The sequence below is a fragment of the Lissotriton vulgaris genome, chromosome 8 (genome assembly GCF_964263255.1).
Source record: "Lissotriton vulgaris chromosome 8, aLisVul1.2, whole genome shotgun sequence".
In the NCBI taxonomy this organism is placed as follows: domain Eukaryota; kingdom Metazoa; phylum Chordata; class Amphibia; order Caudata; family Salamandridae; genus Lissotriton; species Lissotriton vulgaris.
This window is the reverse complement of record NC_141696.1, coordinates 1,305,539,690-1,305,561,125: the sequence shown is the minus strand read 5'-3', so window position 1 is coordinate 1,305,561,125 and position 21,436 is coordinate 1,305,539,690. Positions and strand designations below refer to the sequence as shown.

General features: G+C 47.0%; 1 protein-coding gene across 1 annotated transcript in view; it reads left to right on the top strand.

The window, feature by feature from the left end:
* The window catches only part of CUL5 (cullin 5), a 787,955-nt gene that overhangs the window by 656,386 nt on the left and 110,133 nt on the right, over positions 1-21,436 (top strand). Inside the window, exon 17 of the mRNA XM_086935237.1 lies at positions 5,404-5,522. Within this exon, the coding sequence (XP_086791363.1) occupies positions 5,404-5,522 (119 nt within the window). The remainder of the gene's footprint in view (positions 1-5,403; positions 5,523-21,436) is intronic.

Genomic DNA, 21,436 nt, shown 5'->3' with positions numbered 1-21,436 from the left:
ATCGCCCTCATCAAGAGGCTATCTTAGAGGTGGATTTAGAGGTAACAAAGGTAAGGAAAGAGGCAGAGGCAACTCAACATGCACTTCCCCCTCAAACAACATATAGTGACTTCCTTCCGCTACCCCCGATCATTCCACTCCTGTCGGGGGACGTCTCCCCCAATTTCTACCTGTCTGGAATACAATCACCTCAGACAAATGGGTACAACAAATTATCCAGTATGGTCACTGCCTGGAACTTACAGACACTCCCCCAAACATTCTTCCAAGATCACACGCAATGTCACAAGAACATTTCAACCTTCTCAAGCAAGAATTCTCTGTTAGGAAAAGGAGCTATAGAACCAGTCCCATTACAATATCAAGAGGCCGGTGTATACTCTCTGTATTTCTTAATTCCCAAGAAGGACGGCTCTCTCAGGCCTATACTAGACCTCAGATAACTACATTTATACATTCAGTCGGGCCACTTTCATATGGTGACACTCCAACAAGGGCTCCCGCTTATTCACCAAGGCGACTTTCTGTCCACTCTGGACTTAAAAGACGCCTATTTCCATTTCCCAATACACCCCGCTCACCACAAATACCTCAGGTTCATGGTAGCGGACCAGCACTATCAATTCAAGGTGCTCCCATTTGGAGTAACCACTGCACCCAGGGTTTTCACCAAATGCTTGGCAGTAGTTGCAGCTCATTTACGAAGACAACACATTCAAGTCGTCCCATACCTAGAAGACTGGCTTATAAAAGCCAGCTCGCAACAAAGCTGTCTACGTCACACTCACAAAACAGTGCAGTTGCTCCACGATCTGGGATTCACAGTAAATCTGTCCAAGTCCCATCTCAAACCATCCAACACGCAAGCGTATTTGGGAGCCACTATAGATACACAAAAGGCTCTGGCCTACCCCAATCCGACCAGAATCCACAATATGCAGACTCTACTATCTCAGTTTCAGCCTCAACACTCATTGCCAGCTTGAGTGTTCATGCAGTTACTAGAGATGATGACGTCTTGCATCCTAACAGCCTCCTACACAAGACTTCAAATGCGTCCCCTTCAGGAATGCTTAGCACGTCAGTCGAACCAGGCTCAGGGTCTGTTATCATATCTAGTGTTGGTGAACGGCTGCACTCATCGCTCTCTGTAGTGGTGGAATCCACAAAACCTTTCAAAAGGGCTGCACTTCATAGATCCGGTTCTACAGATAGTGATAACAGCAGACGCATCACTCACTGGTTTGGGAGCTCCTCTCCAAATGCACACAACGCATGTGTAGTTTGCAGAAAAAACAGCTTTATCTAGAGCTGCTAGCGATTTTTCTAGCGCTCAAAGCACTTCAAGTTTATCTAGTAAGCAAAGCTGTCCTGATAAGTACATACAACATGACAACAATGTACTACATACAGAAACAGGGGGTACACACTAGCACAGACTATCTGGAGGTGGGCTATACGTCACAGAATGTATGTCCTCGCAAAACACCTTCCAGGAGTAAAAAATCAAATAGCAGATCTTCTCAGTTGTCAAAGACAACAGATCCATGAATGGGAACTCCGCCCTCAACTTCTCCTCCCATTCTTTCAGATGCGGGGCTTCCCAAACATAGATCTGTTCGCCACACACCTTAACGCAAAATGCCCAAGCTTCGCATCCAGGTATCCACACCCATTGTCCAGAGGCAATGTACTATGAGTGAATTGGTCAGGGATATTTGCCTATGCTTTTCTGCCTCTCCCACTCTTTCGATCAGTGGTTTGGAAACTCAGATAGGCGTCCCTGACACTAATCGTAGTTGCTCCCATATGGGCCCGTCAACCCTGGTTCACCACCCTGTTGGAGCTCTCAGTAGTTCCTCGCCAAAAACTACTTCTTACATCCAATCTCCTCACGCAGACCCATGGAGAGTTAGGACATCCAGATCCCAGTCATCTCAACCTTGCGGTCTGGCACCTGAAGTCTTAGAGTTTGGCTACCTCAATCTCATGCCAGACTGCATGAACATTATCAAAGAGACTAGACGTCCTACCACAAGAGCTTGCTGTGCAGCAAAGTGGAAGCGGTTTGTCATATACTGTAATACCAATCAAATCAACCCGCTTGATGCTTCAGTTCAAAACATTATATGCTATTTATTACATTTACAGGTTTCAAACTTAGAGTACACATCCATACGCCAACATCTTGCTGCAATAGCTGCATACCTTCAGAATGGACAACATTTGCCTCTCTTCAGAGTGACTGTCATTAAAGCATTTATGGAGGGACTTAAAAGGGTCATTTCTCCCAAGACTTCCACCTGCTCCAGTGTGGAATCTCAACATTGTCCTCACCAGACTGATGGGTCCACCTTTTGAGCCATTGCACAGATGTGAGCTGCAATTTCTCACCTGGAAGGTAGCTTTCCTCCTAGCTGTCACATCACTGAGAAGAGTGGGTGAGCTTCAGGCACTGACCATAGAAGAACCATTTTTACAAGTACACCAAAACAAAGTGGATCTTCGGACCAACCCTAAATTTCTACCAAAGGTCATTACTGCCTGTCATAGCAAGCAATCGTTGAGTTGCTTGTGTTCTTCCCTCAACCAGATTCTGTGGTAGAACGTGTTCTGCACACCTTAAATGGGAAAAGAGCATTACTCTACTACATAGAAAGGACAAAACCTTTCTGTAATACGAAACAACTATTTGTGGCTTTTGCTCCATCACATAAAGGCAATCCCTTATCAAAATCAGGTATTGCATGATGGATAGCCAAGTGCATTCAAACATGCTATGCAAAAGTAAAACAAACATTGACAATTCCCACTAGAGCTCACTCCACACACAAACTAGGGCATTTTTAGGAAATCTACCCATAGATGACATTTGCAAAGCCGCAACGTAGTCTACACCACACACATTCACCAAACACTGGTTTGTAGATGTGTTAGCAAGACCGCAAGCTAGTGTGGGCCAAGGAGTTTTACGTACACTATTTCAAATGACTGCAAAACCTACAGGTTAGCCACCGCTTTGGGAGATCACTTACCCAGTATGCATCTGTTCTTGGCATGTAGAGCAGTAGATTCACTTGCACCCTCTCGCCTCCCCGGGTACCTATACCTGTCGCAGTGACATCTTACTTAGATACATATATACCTCGACTTCTCTTTCTACTACTCTTACTAACTCCATTATCGCCCTCGGCAGGAAAACAATTTAAGAAAGGAGTCACCCACCTCGTGACTGGAAAATACTTCTTCGAAATAAACAAAGTGCAAACATCCGGACCCAACACTAGATGGCAGGCTATGCTAAGCATGTGAATCTACAGCTCTACATGCCAAGAACAGATGCAAACTGGGTAAGTAGCATTTTCCTTCAAAAGTCCAGATTGGCAGCCAGGAATTCAGGAATTACTGTGCTTTACTACTGCAGTAATCTGGGATAAAAGAGAGGTTAGCATTGAATATGAGCCAAATGTTGTTTTTTCCATATGGTTCAGAGAAAAACCTCCCTCGGTGCTTTATATGTATTAACAAAATGTGCATAAGAAAAGTCTAAAATGTGTACTTTGATGGAAATGAGAATTTTAGATAATCTTGGCAGCTACTTCTGATTTGAATACAAAACTCTATTGTGAGTTTGTTGCATCTCTTTGTGGTTTAGTTTATTCACTTTTTGGGGGTGAGTTTTATATAGCGCAAACTCGACCCAACGGTATTTGAGCACTTTACATGATTACCAGTTGCATTAGAGAGGAACACATTCATTTTTGGTTGGCCCTTGGAGATTAAGTGATTATCACAGGATGTTGAGCGTCGTGGGCGAGCCACAAACCCAGTTCCGCAGATTCGAGGCTGGCCGCCCTATCTGTTAGGCCACGTCATGTGTTGCCTTTTATTGTTTAGTATTTGGTGAATATTTCACAGAATCATAGCCCATTCTACGGCATCTAAGGCAGCCATAGCATCCTTTATCGATAACATTATATTTAACAACATGAGTCAGCTTACTCTAGTTTAGAGTATAACATTAATTTGTACTTCTGTCACCGAAGAGTCACACATTAGGAAGAATTCAGATGGAGTGGGTGACCTGTATTTGTCACAGCATCCTGTTTTTTAAGCAAAGTAGGTTTTTTTTGTTCTGCCGTGCATCTGAATGCTCAAACGCAATGTGCATCGTTTACCACATTGACTACTATATTTGCATGCCAGTGATGGGAATCCATTCTGGGCATCCGCATGCTCATGCAGCATGCTGCTGCTTAAGGGCCAGTTGTTTATATGGATCACATCATTTTAAAGTGATATTTGGATGCTTCTTTAATGTCTCAACTACCAGAATATGCAAGCTGTATGTTAGCAAAAATACCTATTACCAGCGTTCAGTGGGCTTAAAGCCTGTCCTTTGCTTTGGATTGGTTGGCTTTATCACTCATTTGCTAACTTCATATGCATCAGCTTGTGTGGGTTTGCAACCTCTTCTTGTGATTGACCCTCCCTTGGAGAATTGACTTATTACACATGCTTCCACAGCTCACTTTTAACGCATTCATTTTGTGTTTTTGATTAAGCATTCAACAAGACTGCATGTGTTTTCCAGCTGCCTCCCTCATGCACTGAACTCCCGTCCTCTGCCAGGCTCTGAGTGCCTCTCTCGAATGTGTATTTATCAGCCCTGACCCTCCTGATGCTGTGCACGCCCTTGTGTGCTTCTCCCCTGCATCACGTTCTCATCCATGTGCTTCCGCACAACAGTTCCCTCTTTCATGCTGACCCATGTGATTCTCTTCTTCCCGTAATCCATTGTTTCCTCTGTCCTGCCCATGTTGCTTCCTCAGCCCTCTGTGTTGTTTCTGTCCCCCCTTCCCTCCAGTGTTGCTTCTACTTTCCCAGTTTTTCTTGGCCTCCTTCTATTGTTTTGTTTCACCCGAGCCCGCTGTTGCTTCCCCTTCCCACCCTCACCATGCTCCCCCCCACCTCTACCTCAAAAAAATGAAAAATTATTTCTATGATAGAAAATAAAACGGAAAAAAATGCTTGTGTCATTTTGTAGGTGTGCGCATACATGCACATTGTGCTCAATGAAAAATAATTTAGGCGGATACCTCATAGCTCTTTCTGTTTGTCCACGTCTGTAAGAACCCTTGACAAAACAAATGTGTTCCAAAGGGAAGGGTTCCAAAGGGAAGACCTATTGGCTTTGCCTTTATTTGCTCTTTATTAGCTCTTGAAATAGATTCTAATTTAATTATTTTTAGAAAGTAAGTAAAGTTGTATAATATAAAATGTTTTTATGTTAGCTGTTTTATCTGATATGGAAATAACTATGCACAGTATCAGTAAAGAATGCAACAGGTTTAATCTTTATCGAGAGGTTGATCTATGTTTTTTTGTTTTTGTTTTGGTCAGTCTCTTGTAGCTTTTCCAAAACTGAAACGTCAAGTTTTATCCTATGAACCGCAAGTGAACTCACCTAAAGACTTTACAGAAGGAACCCTTTTCTCAGTGAATCAGGAGTTCAGTTTAATGTAAGACAAATCAATGACTTTTAGCACTAGAAATGTTTATTTATGACTTTAAAATAGCTTACTAATATTTTAGCACTGAATTGTTTAACCATAAGCAGGTTTTTCAGATCCCAAAGGGAGGCATGTAGAGTAACTTCATTTAGTATTTTTCGTAATAAAAAAAGTTGTGGGTTCTTTTGTTTGCATTGTAAACCCACAATTACAATACATTCTGGAATTGAATTACTGAATGAAACGGTCATGCCACTTTCGGTGCAGATGCAAATTTAATCTAGTTTGTGAAACTGAATAAGCTCTGCATTTTGTATTTGTTTTGTAGTGTCTTTTCAAAGCAAGGGTTGCACTGGGTCTGCTAGCCCAATGAGATAAAAATGTATATATTTATATAAATTATATCAAACATAATTTGAAACCTATTTATACACTATTTACTGTTGCATTCAACTTCCTGTTCTAGAGGCTCTTGGGATTATCTTGTCCACTGAAGCATTTTTTGCACAGCACTAAATATTCTTAAGCAAAGAATGAAACATTTCCTAGCTATCGTAACAGAAAGTTTGAATTCTATTAAAGACACGGAAGAGAGGATTAGGCTTTACTTTGTCTACTTTTATTCACCTGCAGCCATTAATGTCATGCAGATTTAACAATAAAACCACATTTCCCATAATTTGTTGGGAAAGAAACAAAAAACAGTCCATCCAGTCAGGATGCTGCATATCCATATAACATTCCCTGGAGAATATCTGCCTCTTTCTGCCTGTGAACACAGCCATCTTCTTCAAAGGTTTATCCTATTTACTCGAATCAGCCTTGAGAAAAGAAAACCCTAGCGTAAGGTGCCAGATTTCAGAGGAAAGGGACTCGGATGTCAACCAACAGTATGGAGTATAAACTTAACCATGTCTAACAAGATATGAAGTCCGTAATAAATCATCATATGCATAAATTACATACACCAAAATGACCAAAGTATATTGAACCCTCTTGTCTCGTCGGGTGGGTATGTTAACCGTGTTAGAAGAATTGGAGGGGTTAATCCTTAATAGAATTGAAAATTTACATTACGATCAATGTTCCCTCTTATTTTTGTCCTCTGTATGCGGCAATGTATGGGTGTATGTTCTGCAGTGAAGACTGTGCGCCATGACCCCGAACATGCATGCGAGTGCAGCAACAAATATCAATGCAAATACCACTCAAACTTGTATTTAACGTGAAAAGAATATGCATTTCCACACATACAGCACCATGTGAGTGGTCTTAAGATATATTTGTAATTTAGATACACATGCCATGGCCTTGAAGGACATGCCATTCAGGAAATGGCAAGCCATGAAAACCCCACAAAAAGCACTGTTTGAAGTGAACCGACTCTGTATTACTTCTGGTAGATCACAGAAACTGCCTAATGGAGCTTATTTACCTGGATAGAGCTCATGTTATTGGCCTCACACTATTCTTCTCTGTGGTATGTAGAGAGGCCAAAGGTTTGAGGTACATGTAGTCTTAACACCTCTAGGACCCATTGACAGGCACTGTGTGAAACTAGCACTGCATTCTGCCTCAACTCCAGAGCTCGCAATGAAATCCAGCCTTAAAAAATTCACCCACGTCTTCTCAAGACACCCTCTAAAATTCTTACATAATGTGGATGAATATGTTAAATAATATGTGTGCCAAAAGGCAATCCTACCCCTCATCCTTTGTCACAAGCACATAACCTGACTCCCCTTGTATGTCTTCACACAAAGACGTCTTATTTGCATACAGGAAAAAACGTCAGTTACTGCAGATGAAAGTTGACCTGGTTCCATAGAATGCCATTGCTGAGCTTTGTCAAGTGAAACTCTGAGATCAACAAATGCTGTTAAAAATAGTTCCCCCAAGCAAACTATTTCGTCCTTTTTCATTGTTCCACTATAGCGAATGAATGCCCAAAGACAGCGTAGTAATTGTTGAAAGTATTGGCCCAAAATGTTCCCAAAGAGTTTACAGACAGTATTGTGGATGGAGAGATTAGCCTATAGTATTTTGTGGGCATTCATTCCTCTCTTTAATATTTGGAATGTTTATGGCCAGTTGCCAGGGTGTAAAGATGATGCACACTTGGAGCATGTTGTTAAATAACTTAGTCAGAGTGTTGCCCAGATGTTAGTATCTATGGCAGGAAAATGTGTCTGCACCAGGTGAATGTATCTGCACCAGGTCCTGACTTACAGCCTTACGCCTCTTCTGTTCCCTAATGGCTAAATCTACCTCCACAATTGTAAATAGCAGGAAGTTAGTCCTGGACCCTCAGTCACAAAAGTGTCTAGGGCAAACGTAAATGTCATATGTCATAGTGGATTCATTACCATATAGATTCACAAAATGGGTAAATGATGTCTGAGTAGGTATAACATTCAGGAGTGCAAGCATGTCTGCTCAAGGTTCTAATTAGTAGTATAAAAAGAGATGATAATCTTTCTTGTTTATTGCTGCCTAGTTTGTTTTAAAGCATCTCTGCTTAATCTTGATTGAATTTTTATAGTTAGTCCTGGCGGCAGTCAGTCTTTGGAAACCGTTTGATCCTTTTATTTACTGCCATTAGTTTAATGTTTGCCGCTCACCTTTCTAAAAGGACGTGGCAGGCCTTCAACAAGTGCACAAAGAAGTATTACTCCCATGTAATTCTACAGTACCCAATTAATTGTACTCCTGCCTTGTGTAATAGTATTGAATGCTGCAGCCAGTCGAGCTACTACTCCTCTTTTAAAAAAAAAACATTAAACTTGAATTGTAAATGTAACACAGCCACACAAGTGGTGAGCAACTTCGATATGACAAATTATTTTGCATACCAGATGTGGGGGTGAAGCAGTATGGGATAGTTATACAAATATGTTCACTTGATTCATATAAAACGTCATCACTTAGCCATTCGCTTTTGCAACCATATTCCTTTAGTATGGGAAGCCAGTTCAGTTCACCAGTTTCTTATTCAGTATTGTTTGCGGAACAACCTCCAACACTTTGTATACTGTCTCAGTTGCTCCTGTGTTTTCCACCTTCTCTCCTAACAAATGCCCATCCATATAGCCCATTCCAGAACATCTTTTCGAACTTGTGTAGGCAGTTGCAACTTTCATATACTACTTGCTAAAGGATACGTCTACCTTAGTGCTGTTCTAGGTGGGCTGTCCACCCAAAGTAAAAATCTGGTCATGGGATCTTTCTTTTTAAAATATAAAATGTTTTAATTGTATTCTTTGTAGCACAATAAGAATTTCAGAATAGCTATCTTTTCGGACAGGCCTGCTCGCCCACCACAGAAAAAGGGAGTTTCATCCACCTTCAGGCTATCTCTGAGGAATGTCTGGATGTCCAATGACAGCCAGATCTCCAAATATGTAAAGCGTGCATATTGATTTGGGGGAATAGACAACCCGCCCTTAGTGGCCCAGTTTCTACAGACAGCAGCACTGCCTTTTCCCAGTTTATGCCTTGCTCTGCATATTAGCAATCTAGCTAAAATATACATCTGAAAGAGACACGTTAGTGATAGATTCCTTACCTTAGAATATCCCCAGGCGTCAGACTGGATCCGAAAACTTTTGCGTAGCAGTACCCTTGCGCGTCGATAGGCGTCGTCTGCGGCTCCGCGTCCGTCGGCGGCGTCGTGGGCGCCGTGATGACGTCGTCGGAGTACTTAGACGCCGCCTCCGCGTGCTGACGTCAGTTCTTCTTTTTTCCGCGCCAGCCAGCGCAGATCTGGAAAGAGCAGTTCCCTAGTCACTTTTTGACTAACTTTTGGTGATCTTTTGATCCAATTCGAAGTCTGTACGACTCCGACGGTGCCTGTAGGGATGCCCGGATTCAAGCATTGTGACGAGTGCGACCGTACCATGTCGGTCACGGATCCCCACCGCCTGTGCCTGACGTGTTTGGGCGTCGACCATGTCGACGAGGCCTGCCCCGACTGTCGGGCTCCTTCGAGGAAGGCCAGGCTGGAGCGGTCCCGCAGGCGACTCGAACTCCGGCAGTCGGCCCGCGCCGTGTGCGGTCCCGGTCCCACGGGAGGTCGAGGGACAGGTCGCGGGGACGGAGCCATCACAGCTCCGGGAGTCGGCACCACTCCTCCGGGTCCAAGTCGTCAGGTAAGAAGCATAAGAAGTCGAAGAGACATCATCGCTCTTCTGCAAACCCCCGACGCTCGCGTGATGCAGCTGGGGGTTCGGGTGACACCGCCCACGCGGCTCCTCGGGAGTCACGGGCGCGGCGTTCGGCCCCATACCCCCCGGTCCCTGGGCTGAACGCGACGCCGGAGGAGATTGAGCGTTTCCTCATGGCCATGAGGTCCCTTTCTCCTCCGACGGGTTCCGCGGCGCCTTCGGGCCCAGCGAACCCGTCTGGGGGCCCTAGTGGGTCGGGGGCTTCGACCCCGGCGTCGTCGGCGCCTTCGGGCCCGGCGCCGCAGGGCACCGCTGGACCTTCCTCGGGCGATGGATCGTCACTGGTGGACCTTACGACCCCCCCCCCCCGGCGTCGGTCCGTGTGGTGTCCTCTCCGGCGTCGTCCTCGGGCGGCGCCGTCCCCGATGCCTCCTTTCAATCGGTTCCGACGTCGGGACGACGCCTATCGGCGCCGATCTCGACGCCGTTTGGAGATTTTAGTTTCTATGAACCGACCTCATTCAATTACGACCCTGAATCTCAGGAGTGCCAGTCTAACATGGACTGGGCAGGAGACCTTGGGGAGGCCAGTGGCCTGGACACCTCTCCAGGCACTGGATTTGTCTCTCCTCCTACCGTGGCTTCGGAGGAGGGAGCTACCTATGGTGTGGTGTTGATGAGGGCTGCCAAGGCCTTGGGCCTTGAGCTCCCCGTCGCGGCCGTGAGGACTAACCTCCTCACTGAGGTCCTTAAGCCGCAGTCATGCTCCATGGAGCCTCTGCTGCCGTTTAATGAGGCCTTGACGGACGTTCTTTTGGGCACTTGGTCCAGGCCCGCTACAGGTTCGCCTGTAGATAGGAACGTGGCCAGACGCCACCGCCCGGCTCCGGGCGACCCATGTTTCCTGTCCTCCCACCCACCCCGAGAGTTTGGTCATCCAGGCCTCTAACTCCCAGACCGCCTTCCCGACGGCCCCGCCGGACAGGGAGTCCAAGAGGTACGAGAACTATGGTAAGAAGATCTTCTCGTCCCTTAGCTTGGAACTGCGGTCTTACAACACCGCATGCCTCTTGGGCCGCTACGCCCACTCTCTGTGGGAGACGGTGGCGGAAGTGCTGCCAGAGTGCCCGTTGGAGGTACAGGCCAAACTCGGCCAAGCCCTTGGGCCGGGACGCAGCCAAGTATTCAATCAGGTTTGGGCTGGATACTACTGACTCGCTGGGCAGAGCGATGGCTACGACGGTGGCGGTACGACGCCACGCCTGGCTGAGATCCGCCAACTTTTCGGCAGACTTCCAAAACACCCTCATGGACATGCCGTTCGATGGCCGTCGCCTCTTTGGCGACAAGGCAGACCACGCGCTTGAGCGCTTTAAGGACTCCAGGGCTACGGCCAAGTCCTTGGGCCTCTCGGCCTGCGCCAGCAAATGGGTGTCTTTCGCTCCTTTCGTGGCCAAGGGGCATCCCCACACGTGCCGCCAGCCACTCGCCGCAAACTGTCGTCCAGCGCGGCGGCGGCCGTGGAAACCGCCGTGGAGGCGGCCGGGGGAACAAGCGGAGTCAGTCCAAACCTGCCCCCGCGGCATCCACCTCTAAACCCTCCTAGTCCGTGCTTTTCGGCCCATGTGACGCCAGTGGGAGGCAGGGTTCGCCATCACCACTCTCACTGGCGCACAGTCACTTCGGACAGGTGGGTGCTGCAGATCATCCGAAGGGGCTACTCCCTCCCCTTCGAGACGACCCCACAAGCCATGCCACCGCAACACCACCGCGTATCGGGGGATCATTTGCGGCTCCTGCAGGAGGAAGTTTCGGCCCTCTTGGCCAAGGGGGCCACCGAGCGCGTTCCTGGGCCAGAAATAGGACGTGGTTGCTACTCCCACTACTTCCTGGTACCCAAGAAGGGCAAAGGGGGCCTACGCCCTATCTTGGATCTGAGGAACGTCAACAGCTTCCTCCGGAAGGAGAAGTTCAAAATGCTGACACTGGCTCATGTCTTGACTGCCCTAGGAGACTGGATGGTAGCGTTGGACTTGCAGGACGCATATTTCCACATCCCCGTCCTGCCGGCCCACCGGCGTTACCTGCAGTTCACGGTAGGCCTCGAGCACTTTCAGTTTACCGTGCTCCCCTTCGGCCTTACCAGCGCCCCACAGGTGTTCACGAAGGTGATGGTCGCAGCTCATCTGCGCAGGTTAGGGGTCTCAGTCTTCCCCTACCTAGACGACTGGTTGTTGAAGGCGGGCTCGCCCCAGACAGTCGTCAGCCACCTCCAGACTACGGCGGATCTCCTGCACCAGCTGGGATTTTCCATCAATGTGCCAAAGTCACACCTGTGCCCCTCTCAAAAGCTCCTTTTCATCGGAGCAGTTCTCGAATCGGCGCAGTTTCGGGTTTACCCGCCCGAACAGCGGGTTCGGGATATACAGGCTCTGATTCCGATCTTCGGGCCGTTATCCCGAGTTTCGGTCAGGTTGACGCTGCGGCTTCTGGGGCTGATGGCCTCCTGCATCCTTCTGGTGCATCACGCACGGTGGCGGATGCGGGCTCTGCAGTGGGACCTGAAGTTTCAGTGGGCCCAGCACCGGGGCAACCTGTCCGACCATGTCCTGATCTCGGAGGGCACTGCGAGACAGCTGCAGTGGTGGCTCACGCACCGCGATTGGGTCAACGGCAGATCCCTCTCCCTTCCCCAACCGGAGCACGTAGTTGTGACGGACGCGTCCCTCCAGGGCTGGGGAGGCCACTTGGGAGAGGCGGAGATCAGAGGACTCTGGTCTCCGGCGGAGTCCCGGCTCCATATCAATCTGTTGGAGCTGCGGGCGATTCGTCTGGCACTGAAGGCATTCCTCCCGTCTGTCCGAGGGAGTGCAGTGCAAGTGTTCACGGACAACACCACCACCATGTGGTACTGCAAAAAACAGGGCGGAGTTGGGTCGTGGACCCTTTGCCAGGAGGCTCTGCGCCTCTGGCAATGGCTGGAACATCAGGGTGTGACTCTGGTGGTTCAACACCTGGCAGGTTCTCTCAACGCCAGAGCGGACGAACTCAGCCGTCGGTGCTCGATGGATCACGAATGGCGTCTGAACTCGGACGTGGCGCAAGGCCTCTTTCTGCGATGGGGAGAGCCTTGGTTAGATCTATTCGCCACCGAAGAGAACGCGCGTCAGTTCTGCGCGTTGGAATTTCCAAGGCGGCACTCGCTCGGCGACGCTTTTCGTCGCGAGTGGAGCTGCGGTCTGTTGTACGCCTTTCCGCCTATACCACTTCTGCCCAGAGTGCTGAAGAAGATCAAGCGCGACCGGGCACAAGTCATCCTTGTGGCTCCGGACTGGGCATGAAGGTACTGGTATCCCGAGCTACTCAGTATGTCAGTCGATTCCCCGGTTCGTCTGCCTCTTCAGGAGGACCTTCTGTCTCAGCAGCAGGGGACGGTCCTCCACCCGAACCTGTCCAGTCTCCACCTCCATGCTTGGAGATTGAGCGGCGACAGTTGAGGCCATTTGACTTGCCTCCTGAAGTTTGCAACATCATTCTGGCAGCCAGGCGTCCCTCCACTAAGTCGGTATACGCCTGCAGGTGGAACAGATTTGTGGCATGGTGCACAGCAAAGGCTGTGGATCCCCTCAATGCCCCTCTCTCTGAGGTTCTCCTCTTTCTTCTCTCTCTTGCCCAGCAGGGCTCTGCTCTGGGCACTATCTAGGGCTATCTTTCGGCTCTTTCAGCCTTTCTGAGGCAGCCTGACCAACCTTTGTTCAAGTCCCCTATCGTAAACAGATTCCTGAAAGGCATCACTCATACCTTTCCTCCTGTTCCCTTCGTGATGCCTCAGTGGGACTTGAACCTGGTTCTAACGTTTCTGATGTGTGCTCCCTTTGAGCCACTTCACAACTGTCCTCTTCGCCTTCTTTCTCTGAAGACTGCCTTCCTGGTTGCCATCACCTCTGCCAGGAGAGTGAGTGAGCTCCAGGCTCTGTCTTGTAAGCCTCCTTTCCTTTCAGTCCATCTGGGCAAGGTTGTGTTACGGACAAGGCCCTCCTTCCTTCCCAAGGTAGTCACGGCCTTCCACATTGGGCAATCCATCACATTGCCCACCTTCTTTCCGCCTCCGCACCCCTCGAGAGAGAGGAGGAGAGGCTCCACCGTCTGGACCCAATCGTGCGCTCTCATTTTATCTGAACCGCACACAACAGTTCCGGTGGATGATCAACTCTTTGTTGGGTACGCGGGTGCTAAGAAAGGGAAAGCGGTGCACAAGCGGACCATCTCCCGGTGGATTATCTTGTGCATCCAGGCGTGTTACTCCTTGGCTAAGAAGGAACCCCCTGTTGGGCTGAGGGCTCATTCCACTCGAGCCACGGCCACTACAACTGCCTTGGGCCGAGGTGTGCCCTTGCAGGACATGTGCCAGGCAGCTACGTGGGCCTCTCTGTACACGTTTGCAAGACACTATTGCCTGGACAGTCAAGTCCGGAGGGACGGCTACTTTGGCCGTTCCGTCCTCCAGGACTTTCTGGTGTGATTATTGGTTCGCAGACCCACCACCACGGGGATGGTATTGCTGGGGTATCTATTCTAAGGTAAGGAATCTATCACTAACGTGTCTCTTTCAGATGCACAAGTTACTACTTGTGTAACGATATATCTGTAAGAGACATTAGTTAGTGATAGATTCCTTACCGACCCACCCATCCTCCCCGTTCTGCGAATCAATATCTAGGGTTAAGGTCATCCCCTTTCAGGGCCCTGGTTTCTTGGCACCAGTGTTGGTTTTTGTCATGGCTCTGCGCTTCTGGCGCGGAAAAGCTGTGGCTAAGAACTGACGTCAGCACGCGGAGGCGGCGTCTAAGTACTGAGACTACGTCATCACGGTGCCCACAACGTCGACGACGGACGCGGAGCCGCAGACGACGCCTACCGACGCGCAAGGGTACTGCTACGCAAAAGTTTCCGGATCCAGTCTGACGCCTGGGGATATTCTAAGGTAAGGAATCTATCACTAACTAATGTCTCTTACAGATATATCGTTACACAAGTAGTAACTTGTGCATTTGCATCTTAAAAGGGAGTTCTCTTGTTATGCTCTGTACAACAATAGATTGTTGGCGTCCAATGATATTCTTTCATTCCAGTTTGGTCCCATTTCCAACCCCATTTCAGAGAATCTCTTCCTTTCACTATGCCAAAGGCTCAATCATCTGTGAGAACAGCATGGATGACATGAAGTAACTCCATCTTCAGGTAAGGTCTTGAACGTTGTTCCATCAGTCCATTGTACAATAGACTGATCCATGACCTGAACTGGTTCCAAACCCATCTTCTCTAATATCCAAAACAGGAATATCCATTCTACTAAGTCAAAGACTCTATTACCATTGAGCAACTCTAAGTTGATGGGTTAATTGCCCTTCGTAGCTTACACTAGTATGGCTGCTACTGCTTTTTGATTAGGCATGTAGCCTACTGTCTACTTCCCAGTTTTGGTGTGAAGTGTAGGTATTATTGGAAAGTGGTCAGGCTATTTGGTGTCTCAAAATCCTTGGACGTGTGTTTGGGGAGTAAAAAGATCATTTATGGACTTGGTATTGTGTGCCCTCAAGTAACAGGAGTAGGATCTATGTTCTCAGTTATTTTTCCTCCATATATAACAGAGGCCCATTGTGTGTATAACCATTCCCTCCCCAGGTTCATCCATGCATTACCCAGAGGTGGTTTAAGGTTGGATTTAGCCTTCCCGTCGTCTATTGCTAGGTTAAAGTCCTCACCCAGCAGTAACAGATGTGGCTTGCCATTTGGCTGTTGCAGTATAGTCTCTTGCAGGCCTTGGGTGCAAGTAGAAGTAGACCATGAAAGGGCTCTCTCCTTCCCATTTTCTTGGAGCACGCACATATTATTTATTTATTAAATTTGTAAGGTGCGGCAGCTACCCAAAAAGGGTTTCCCGGCCCCGGAGCAGATTGAAAGAATGTATATCGGCTTATTGAGTTACTGGTTGAAAAGCCTAGTCTTAGGATTGGCGAAATAGGGTATATACAGTTTCGTTCCGGATGGCTGTGGGAAGTGAGTTCCATAGTGATGGACCGCGGTAAGCGGACGATCTGCCTCCCACTCGCGATAGTCCTTCGATGTCCCTACATGTATCGTATAAATGCAATGGAATTTTTTTTAGCAGTATTGAAGCCCTCCCATCGAGCCTCTGGCATAATCAGAGTAGCATAGCATCTATATATATGTTGCTGAATAAACTGCCACATATGATAACTTTTGCCATCCTTCTACCTAGATATCAACTTCTACTCTATTCTACTGACAGGGTTGTTGACATTTCAGGGCAAGTGTAATAACTTGATGTCCATAAATCCAGTATATGTAACAATTTAGGTTTATTGTAGAATAAAATCAGGTCAGGTAGATAAATAGAATAAGGTAGTATAATGATAGAAAAGACCCCACCAGGAGCAGATGGACTTCAGCTCAGCCTCCAGATGTAACTGTTCCAGCTTTCAAGCCAATACAATTGGAACACAGATGACATCATAGAGACACGCAGAGATATAAATGAGAAACACTAAGGAAGGACAAAGAAGAAATGAAAGCAGGATGTAACAGCAAGCTACTAAGAAGCCAATTCATGTTCTGTTATAGAGGTAGTCTCCCTCATTTGGGCCCGTAGCATGTCTGGCGTCTAGGGATGCTTGTTATTTAACCTACACTAGTCATTTTTCTACAAGGTAAAAGAACTCCTAAATCCCCACTACCCTCCCATGCCACATTGCCACATCAACACTATGCGGTGCACTTAGAACTATCCACTTAACCAATGCATACCATACCCCCAACACTGATCTGTTTAAACCAGTTAGAAACAGATTACCAGAATGCCTAGGTTTCTAGTCCATTATGGTAAATTACTAGGCAGTAGATGGCTGGCTGTTGATCAGTCATCTTTTCCCTGCTCATGTCTCCAGCCCCTCAGAAAACATTGTGCATTTGTTTGACCCAGAAGCAGCTACAGAGAGTGTGTGTAAGCCGTACTGAGCGGAGCAAGGGAGGCTTGGCGGTTTGGAGGACTGACCGAAGCAGAAGCCGAGGCCGAAGCCAAAGCTAAAAGCCGAAGCTATCCTGACCACCGGGCCGCCGCCTACTCTGGATACTCAACCGGCAGCCCGCAGCACGCCTACCGCAGCCCGCCTATCGTGAGCCCGCAGCCCACCTACAGTGAGCCCGCCGTGAGCGGGACCTGCACACAGTACAGCGGGAGCGGAACAGGAGCGGGCACTGGGAGGCTTGGCGGCAGCGCGGATCCCGCTCGCCGTGAGCCTGCCGTGAGCAGGTACTGCACAGCGTATTGAGCGGAGCGGGAGCAGACCAGGAGGAGGAACAGGGAGGCTCTGCGGCAGCCAGCAGACCGCAGCCCACAGCCTGCAGACCGAAGCCCGCAGCCCCCAGTCTGCATTCCGCTTCCCGCCAAAAGGCAAAAAATAGGAAAAATCGAAACACTACCACCAGTATGGCGTAAGGCAGAAGCCTACTAAGTATATTTAAAAGGACCACACGCAGCAAGGCGCACACAGTGAGGCACTACCCTGGCAGGCTAACAATCAAGCTGCAGTCAGAAGCAGCGGCCCGAGGTGCCTAAGGAACCAGAGGAATCAGAGGAATCCAGAGGCAAGAAGCGTGTACCGAAGCTTGGACCTCCAGCAGCAGTACAACGGTGAGAGCGGCATTGGGGGTTACAGGGAAGGGGACAGGAGCGAACAACAGCCAGCAATATTGCCATTCCCCCCGAAATCCCCCCTGAACTACCTCCAGTTGCCCCACCTAGTGCATCACCTCTGCTACCGACTCAAAATCGCAGAGACGGCAAGTGTGATGGTAAAATTCAGCCCCTACCACGCTTGATAGGGCTGAGCGACCAGCTACGAGTGTCAGAGTGCAGAGCGCTGAACACAGAGCGCTGAACACAGATCCCCCGTCCCAGTGGCAAAGGATCGGCCTGGGTTGTAGGGACGCCAAGAGCACTAAGGAGGAGTAAATCTTAATGCGATAACTGACAATTGATAACCTACTATCGGAAAAATACTATCAATAGCCCTGGTGCAGGGAAATGGCTTTTAAGAAGCTGAGATCACGAACCATCTTCATGAAAAGAATGGGGACAGAAGAGGCAATTAGGAAGACCACTAACAAAGCGGTGAAAAGTGGAAGGATAACAGGAACCCCCGGAATACGAAAGTATTTTACAACATTTACCACAGACGGGCTAGTAGTAAAAAATCAGTCAAACCTACCTATAACAGCTGAAATAATGGAGGATGGAAAAGACAAAGAGGGAAGTGCACAAGCCCTCCCCAAAGTACACACCTTAATTACATCTGAAGTTGACCAAATAACCCCCTTAACAGATTTCGAGAACTCATCCCCGGAAATAGAGTCAATCGGCCAAATAACATTGGACTTATCTAATATCCAACATAGTCCCGACCATATCTCGATGCGTCCTGAATCAACCGGTAAGAAAGGAGAATTAGATCTGGGACCTCAAGAAGAGCCCGATGTTATACATAATAGCACATTACAAAAACCCTCGGATCGAGAGGGTCTCCTGGAATATTCTCCGGACCTCTTTATGTTCAAGTCCACCAGCTTAACGAACAATAATACTCCAGTGTTTTCACACTGCAAAAAATCCTGGACTCGGTCCTCGCCCATCTAGGTAATATCTTGGAGAACTCTGATCAAACACTTGATCTGCAAATAGGAATTCTAAAATTCCTAGTGGAAGAAAAAAGGAAAAAAGGACAAACCGAGTTAACCAAAGTAAAGGGAATATCAGACAACTGTCAAGAGGTAACAAGTGACATCAAAAGCACCGGCCACTTAGTGCCGGCGAAAAGAGAAATGGGAACACAAACCGGAAATAAATCATGCAAGGGACCAATAAGTAACCAGTGTAAAACTATGGTATATTCCCTAAAGAAACTCTTTAAAGAAGACACCAATAGCGAGTCTAACCTATATCCTATATTCAGGAAGCCCAAAAACAAACTTATCATGGCCAGTCCTGACATGGACCAAGAATGAAAGGATAGCACTGGCATAAATGGCGAGGATGCGCAGGATTTACAAAATTTAAAAAAGAAGCAAGTGGAAAGAAAGAAAAAAAAGGGGAAAGCCGCTAAGAAGATTTAAAAAGAAAAAAGCGCATAAACTCAAATTTCAGAAGACCACCACCCCTCCCGACGCCCACCTTGATCATGAAGAAAGTATAAAATCGCCCATATCTCTAAAGAGAATAAATCAAAACTTAATGGAAGAAACTAATAATAAAATTCCCCAACAAAACCCGTTAAACCCAAGGGCAAAAGACTTCCTTTATGACCCAGTAAGCCCTGCATTAAGAGTTCATTTTAAAGGATCCGAAGACTACTGGAAAAAAGACCCACCACAAGAAGATTTAATATCGACGCACCTGCAAATAACAGAGCTTTTTCCAACAGATGAAGCTCCTCTCAACCGAGGCCGTATTATTAACCTCCTTCAACGTATTCTGCCCCTACAAACTTTAACACGAAAAGAAATCAACTTAGTAACCTTCCCGGATAAAGAAAAAATGAAAACCGCCGTGGTAGAATTTTGGTCACCAGTGCTCCCGGGAATTATTCTGAAAGAAAAAGAGACTCTTCATAAATGTGGCTACGACTTGACCTCAATACAGAAATCTACTGACGGTAAACCGAGAAATCTGCCTAAGGGATCTTTACAAAAAACCCTTTATCAGCAAAATAAAAAAAACAATTACACAGGCGACTCTGCAGATCATCTAGTTATCTTAGTAAAGGACGGGGAGAGAGAAATCTGGAGCCAAAGTTCCAAAGATAAGGATACAGTAAATGTAGATCAGTCTTGGTTATGGATTGCAGAGACTCTAAATAACAAAAAACAAGCACGGAATAAGAATCACTCAGTTTAGCAGTGGCCTACTGATATCATCTTGGAACATAGCAGGGAAAACACCAGAAAAGATGATGGAACTGACAAAAAGCCAACCAGCCATAATGGCAATACAAGAAACTTGGTCAACAAAACGTTTTTACCAGGAGGGGTATTTCACCTATGATATCCCAGCGCAGGAAGTTGGCAGAGGGCATGCGAAGGGAGGTATAGCAATCCTATTAAGCGAAGAGTACAACTGGGCCCAAGAAATTATCTCTACAAAATCTAACCACTTTCAATGTATTAAGATCAGGCTGGGGTTAGACACTTCAGAGCTGCAAAAACACTTTTTGCTTTTCAACGTATATATCCCCCCTGGACAAAAAAACGACAAGCTATTTATTGAAATCTTGGAGGGTATCCAGCTAATAACAGAAACTCACGCCTATCTCCCTTTTATAATCATGGGTGACCTCAATGGAAAACTATCTAACACAGAAATATCGAAATGGGGAAGCTGGTATAAGGAGGAAGCTCTTAACATTTCAGTGCCATTGTTCCCTACCAGAAGCAAGGCTGACAAAATGGGGAAAGTATTATTACAATCACTACCTTTACTAAATGGAACTATCCTAAACGGAAATGTGGAAGGTGACATCCCTGCGTCTTATACGAGACAGGGAACGAACTCCATATCAATTCTGGATGATATGATCTGCAGCTTGGATATGTTTGGGTCTGTTTCACAGCTTCAGATTCACTTTGTCCAAGGAAGCGACCATGCCATCCTGGCTTTACACACCCAATGGACAACGACCACATGCCCAACAAGCCACATCATGTTTAAACACAGTGCAGTTACGGTAAAGACAAACCAAAGGCAGATATATTGGAATTCCTCTACACTCAATAAAGTCACCACTCTAATAAATACTAAGCAGCTGCTTCAAGCAATCCATTCCTCCAACCCAATAACAAACTTTGAGATGATAATCGAGACATTAAAACAAACGCTCCAACACAAATTGCAACAAGCAGTACCAGCAAGACTCAAAAATAAAACTAGTAGGCCATCTACAAGCGCAAAAACGTTAAATAAATTAATAAGAACACAGTTCCTGGAGCCCTCTATATCTAGACAAGCAGAAATTAATAAATTAAAGAACCAACGCAAGAGGGAGAAACAACGGCAAAAAAATATAGCACAAGATAAAAATTGGGTCGACCTGCGGATAGCGGCAAAACAGTACAACCAACGTACTTACTGGTCACTAATCGCTAAAGAAACAGGCACAAAAAAGGCCTTACAAGCTATCCCAGTTCCCCCTAAAGAATGAGAGATATATTTGACCAACTTGTATAAATTAAATACTAACTATGAAAGGCCTATAACTCCCACAAACAACTGCGAAGGAATCACCTCACCCATTGGTACTGTGTCCCCCTTTTCCGTAGAAATGCATATAAGGCAGACAAGAACAACAGGAGCCACCGGCCCAGATCATATACCTATTAAGGTCCTTCAGACAGACCCAAAGGGATGGAGCACGATATTATCTCCCCTCTTCAATTTCATCCTCAATACAGGGAAATTGCCGCAATCTTGGAAGGGTAGCATCGCCATACCGATACATAAAAAGGGACCGAGACAATAGCCTGGCAACCTCCGGCAGATAGCACTATTGGATGCTACGGGAAAGATCTTTGCTGCAGAGGTTCTGGATCAACTAAAAAAATGGGCTTTCACACAGGGATTGATCCCGCTATATCAAGCAGGCTTTAGGCCAAAGCACTCAGTCTTATACAATATCGCTATGTTACAGA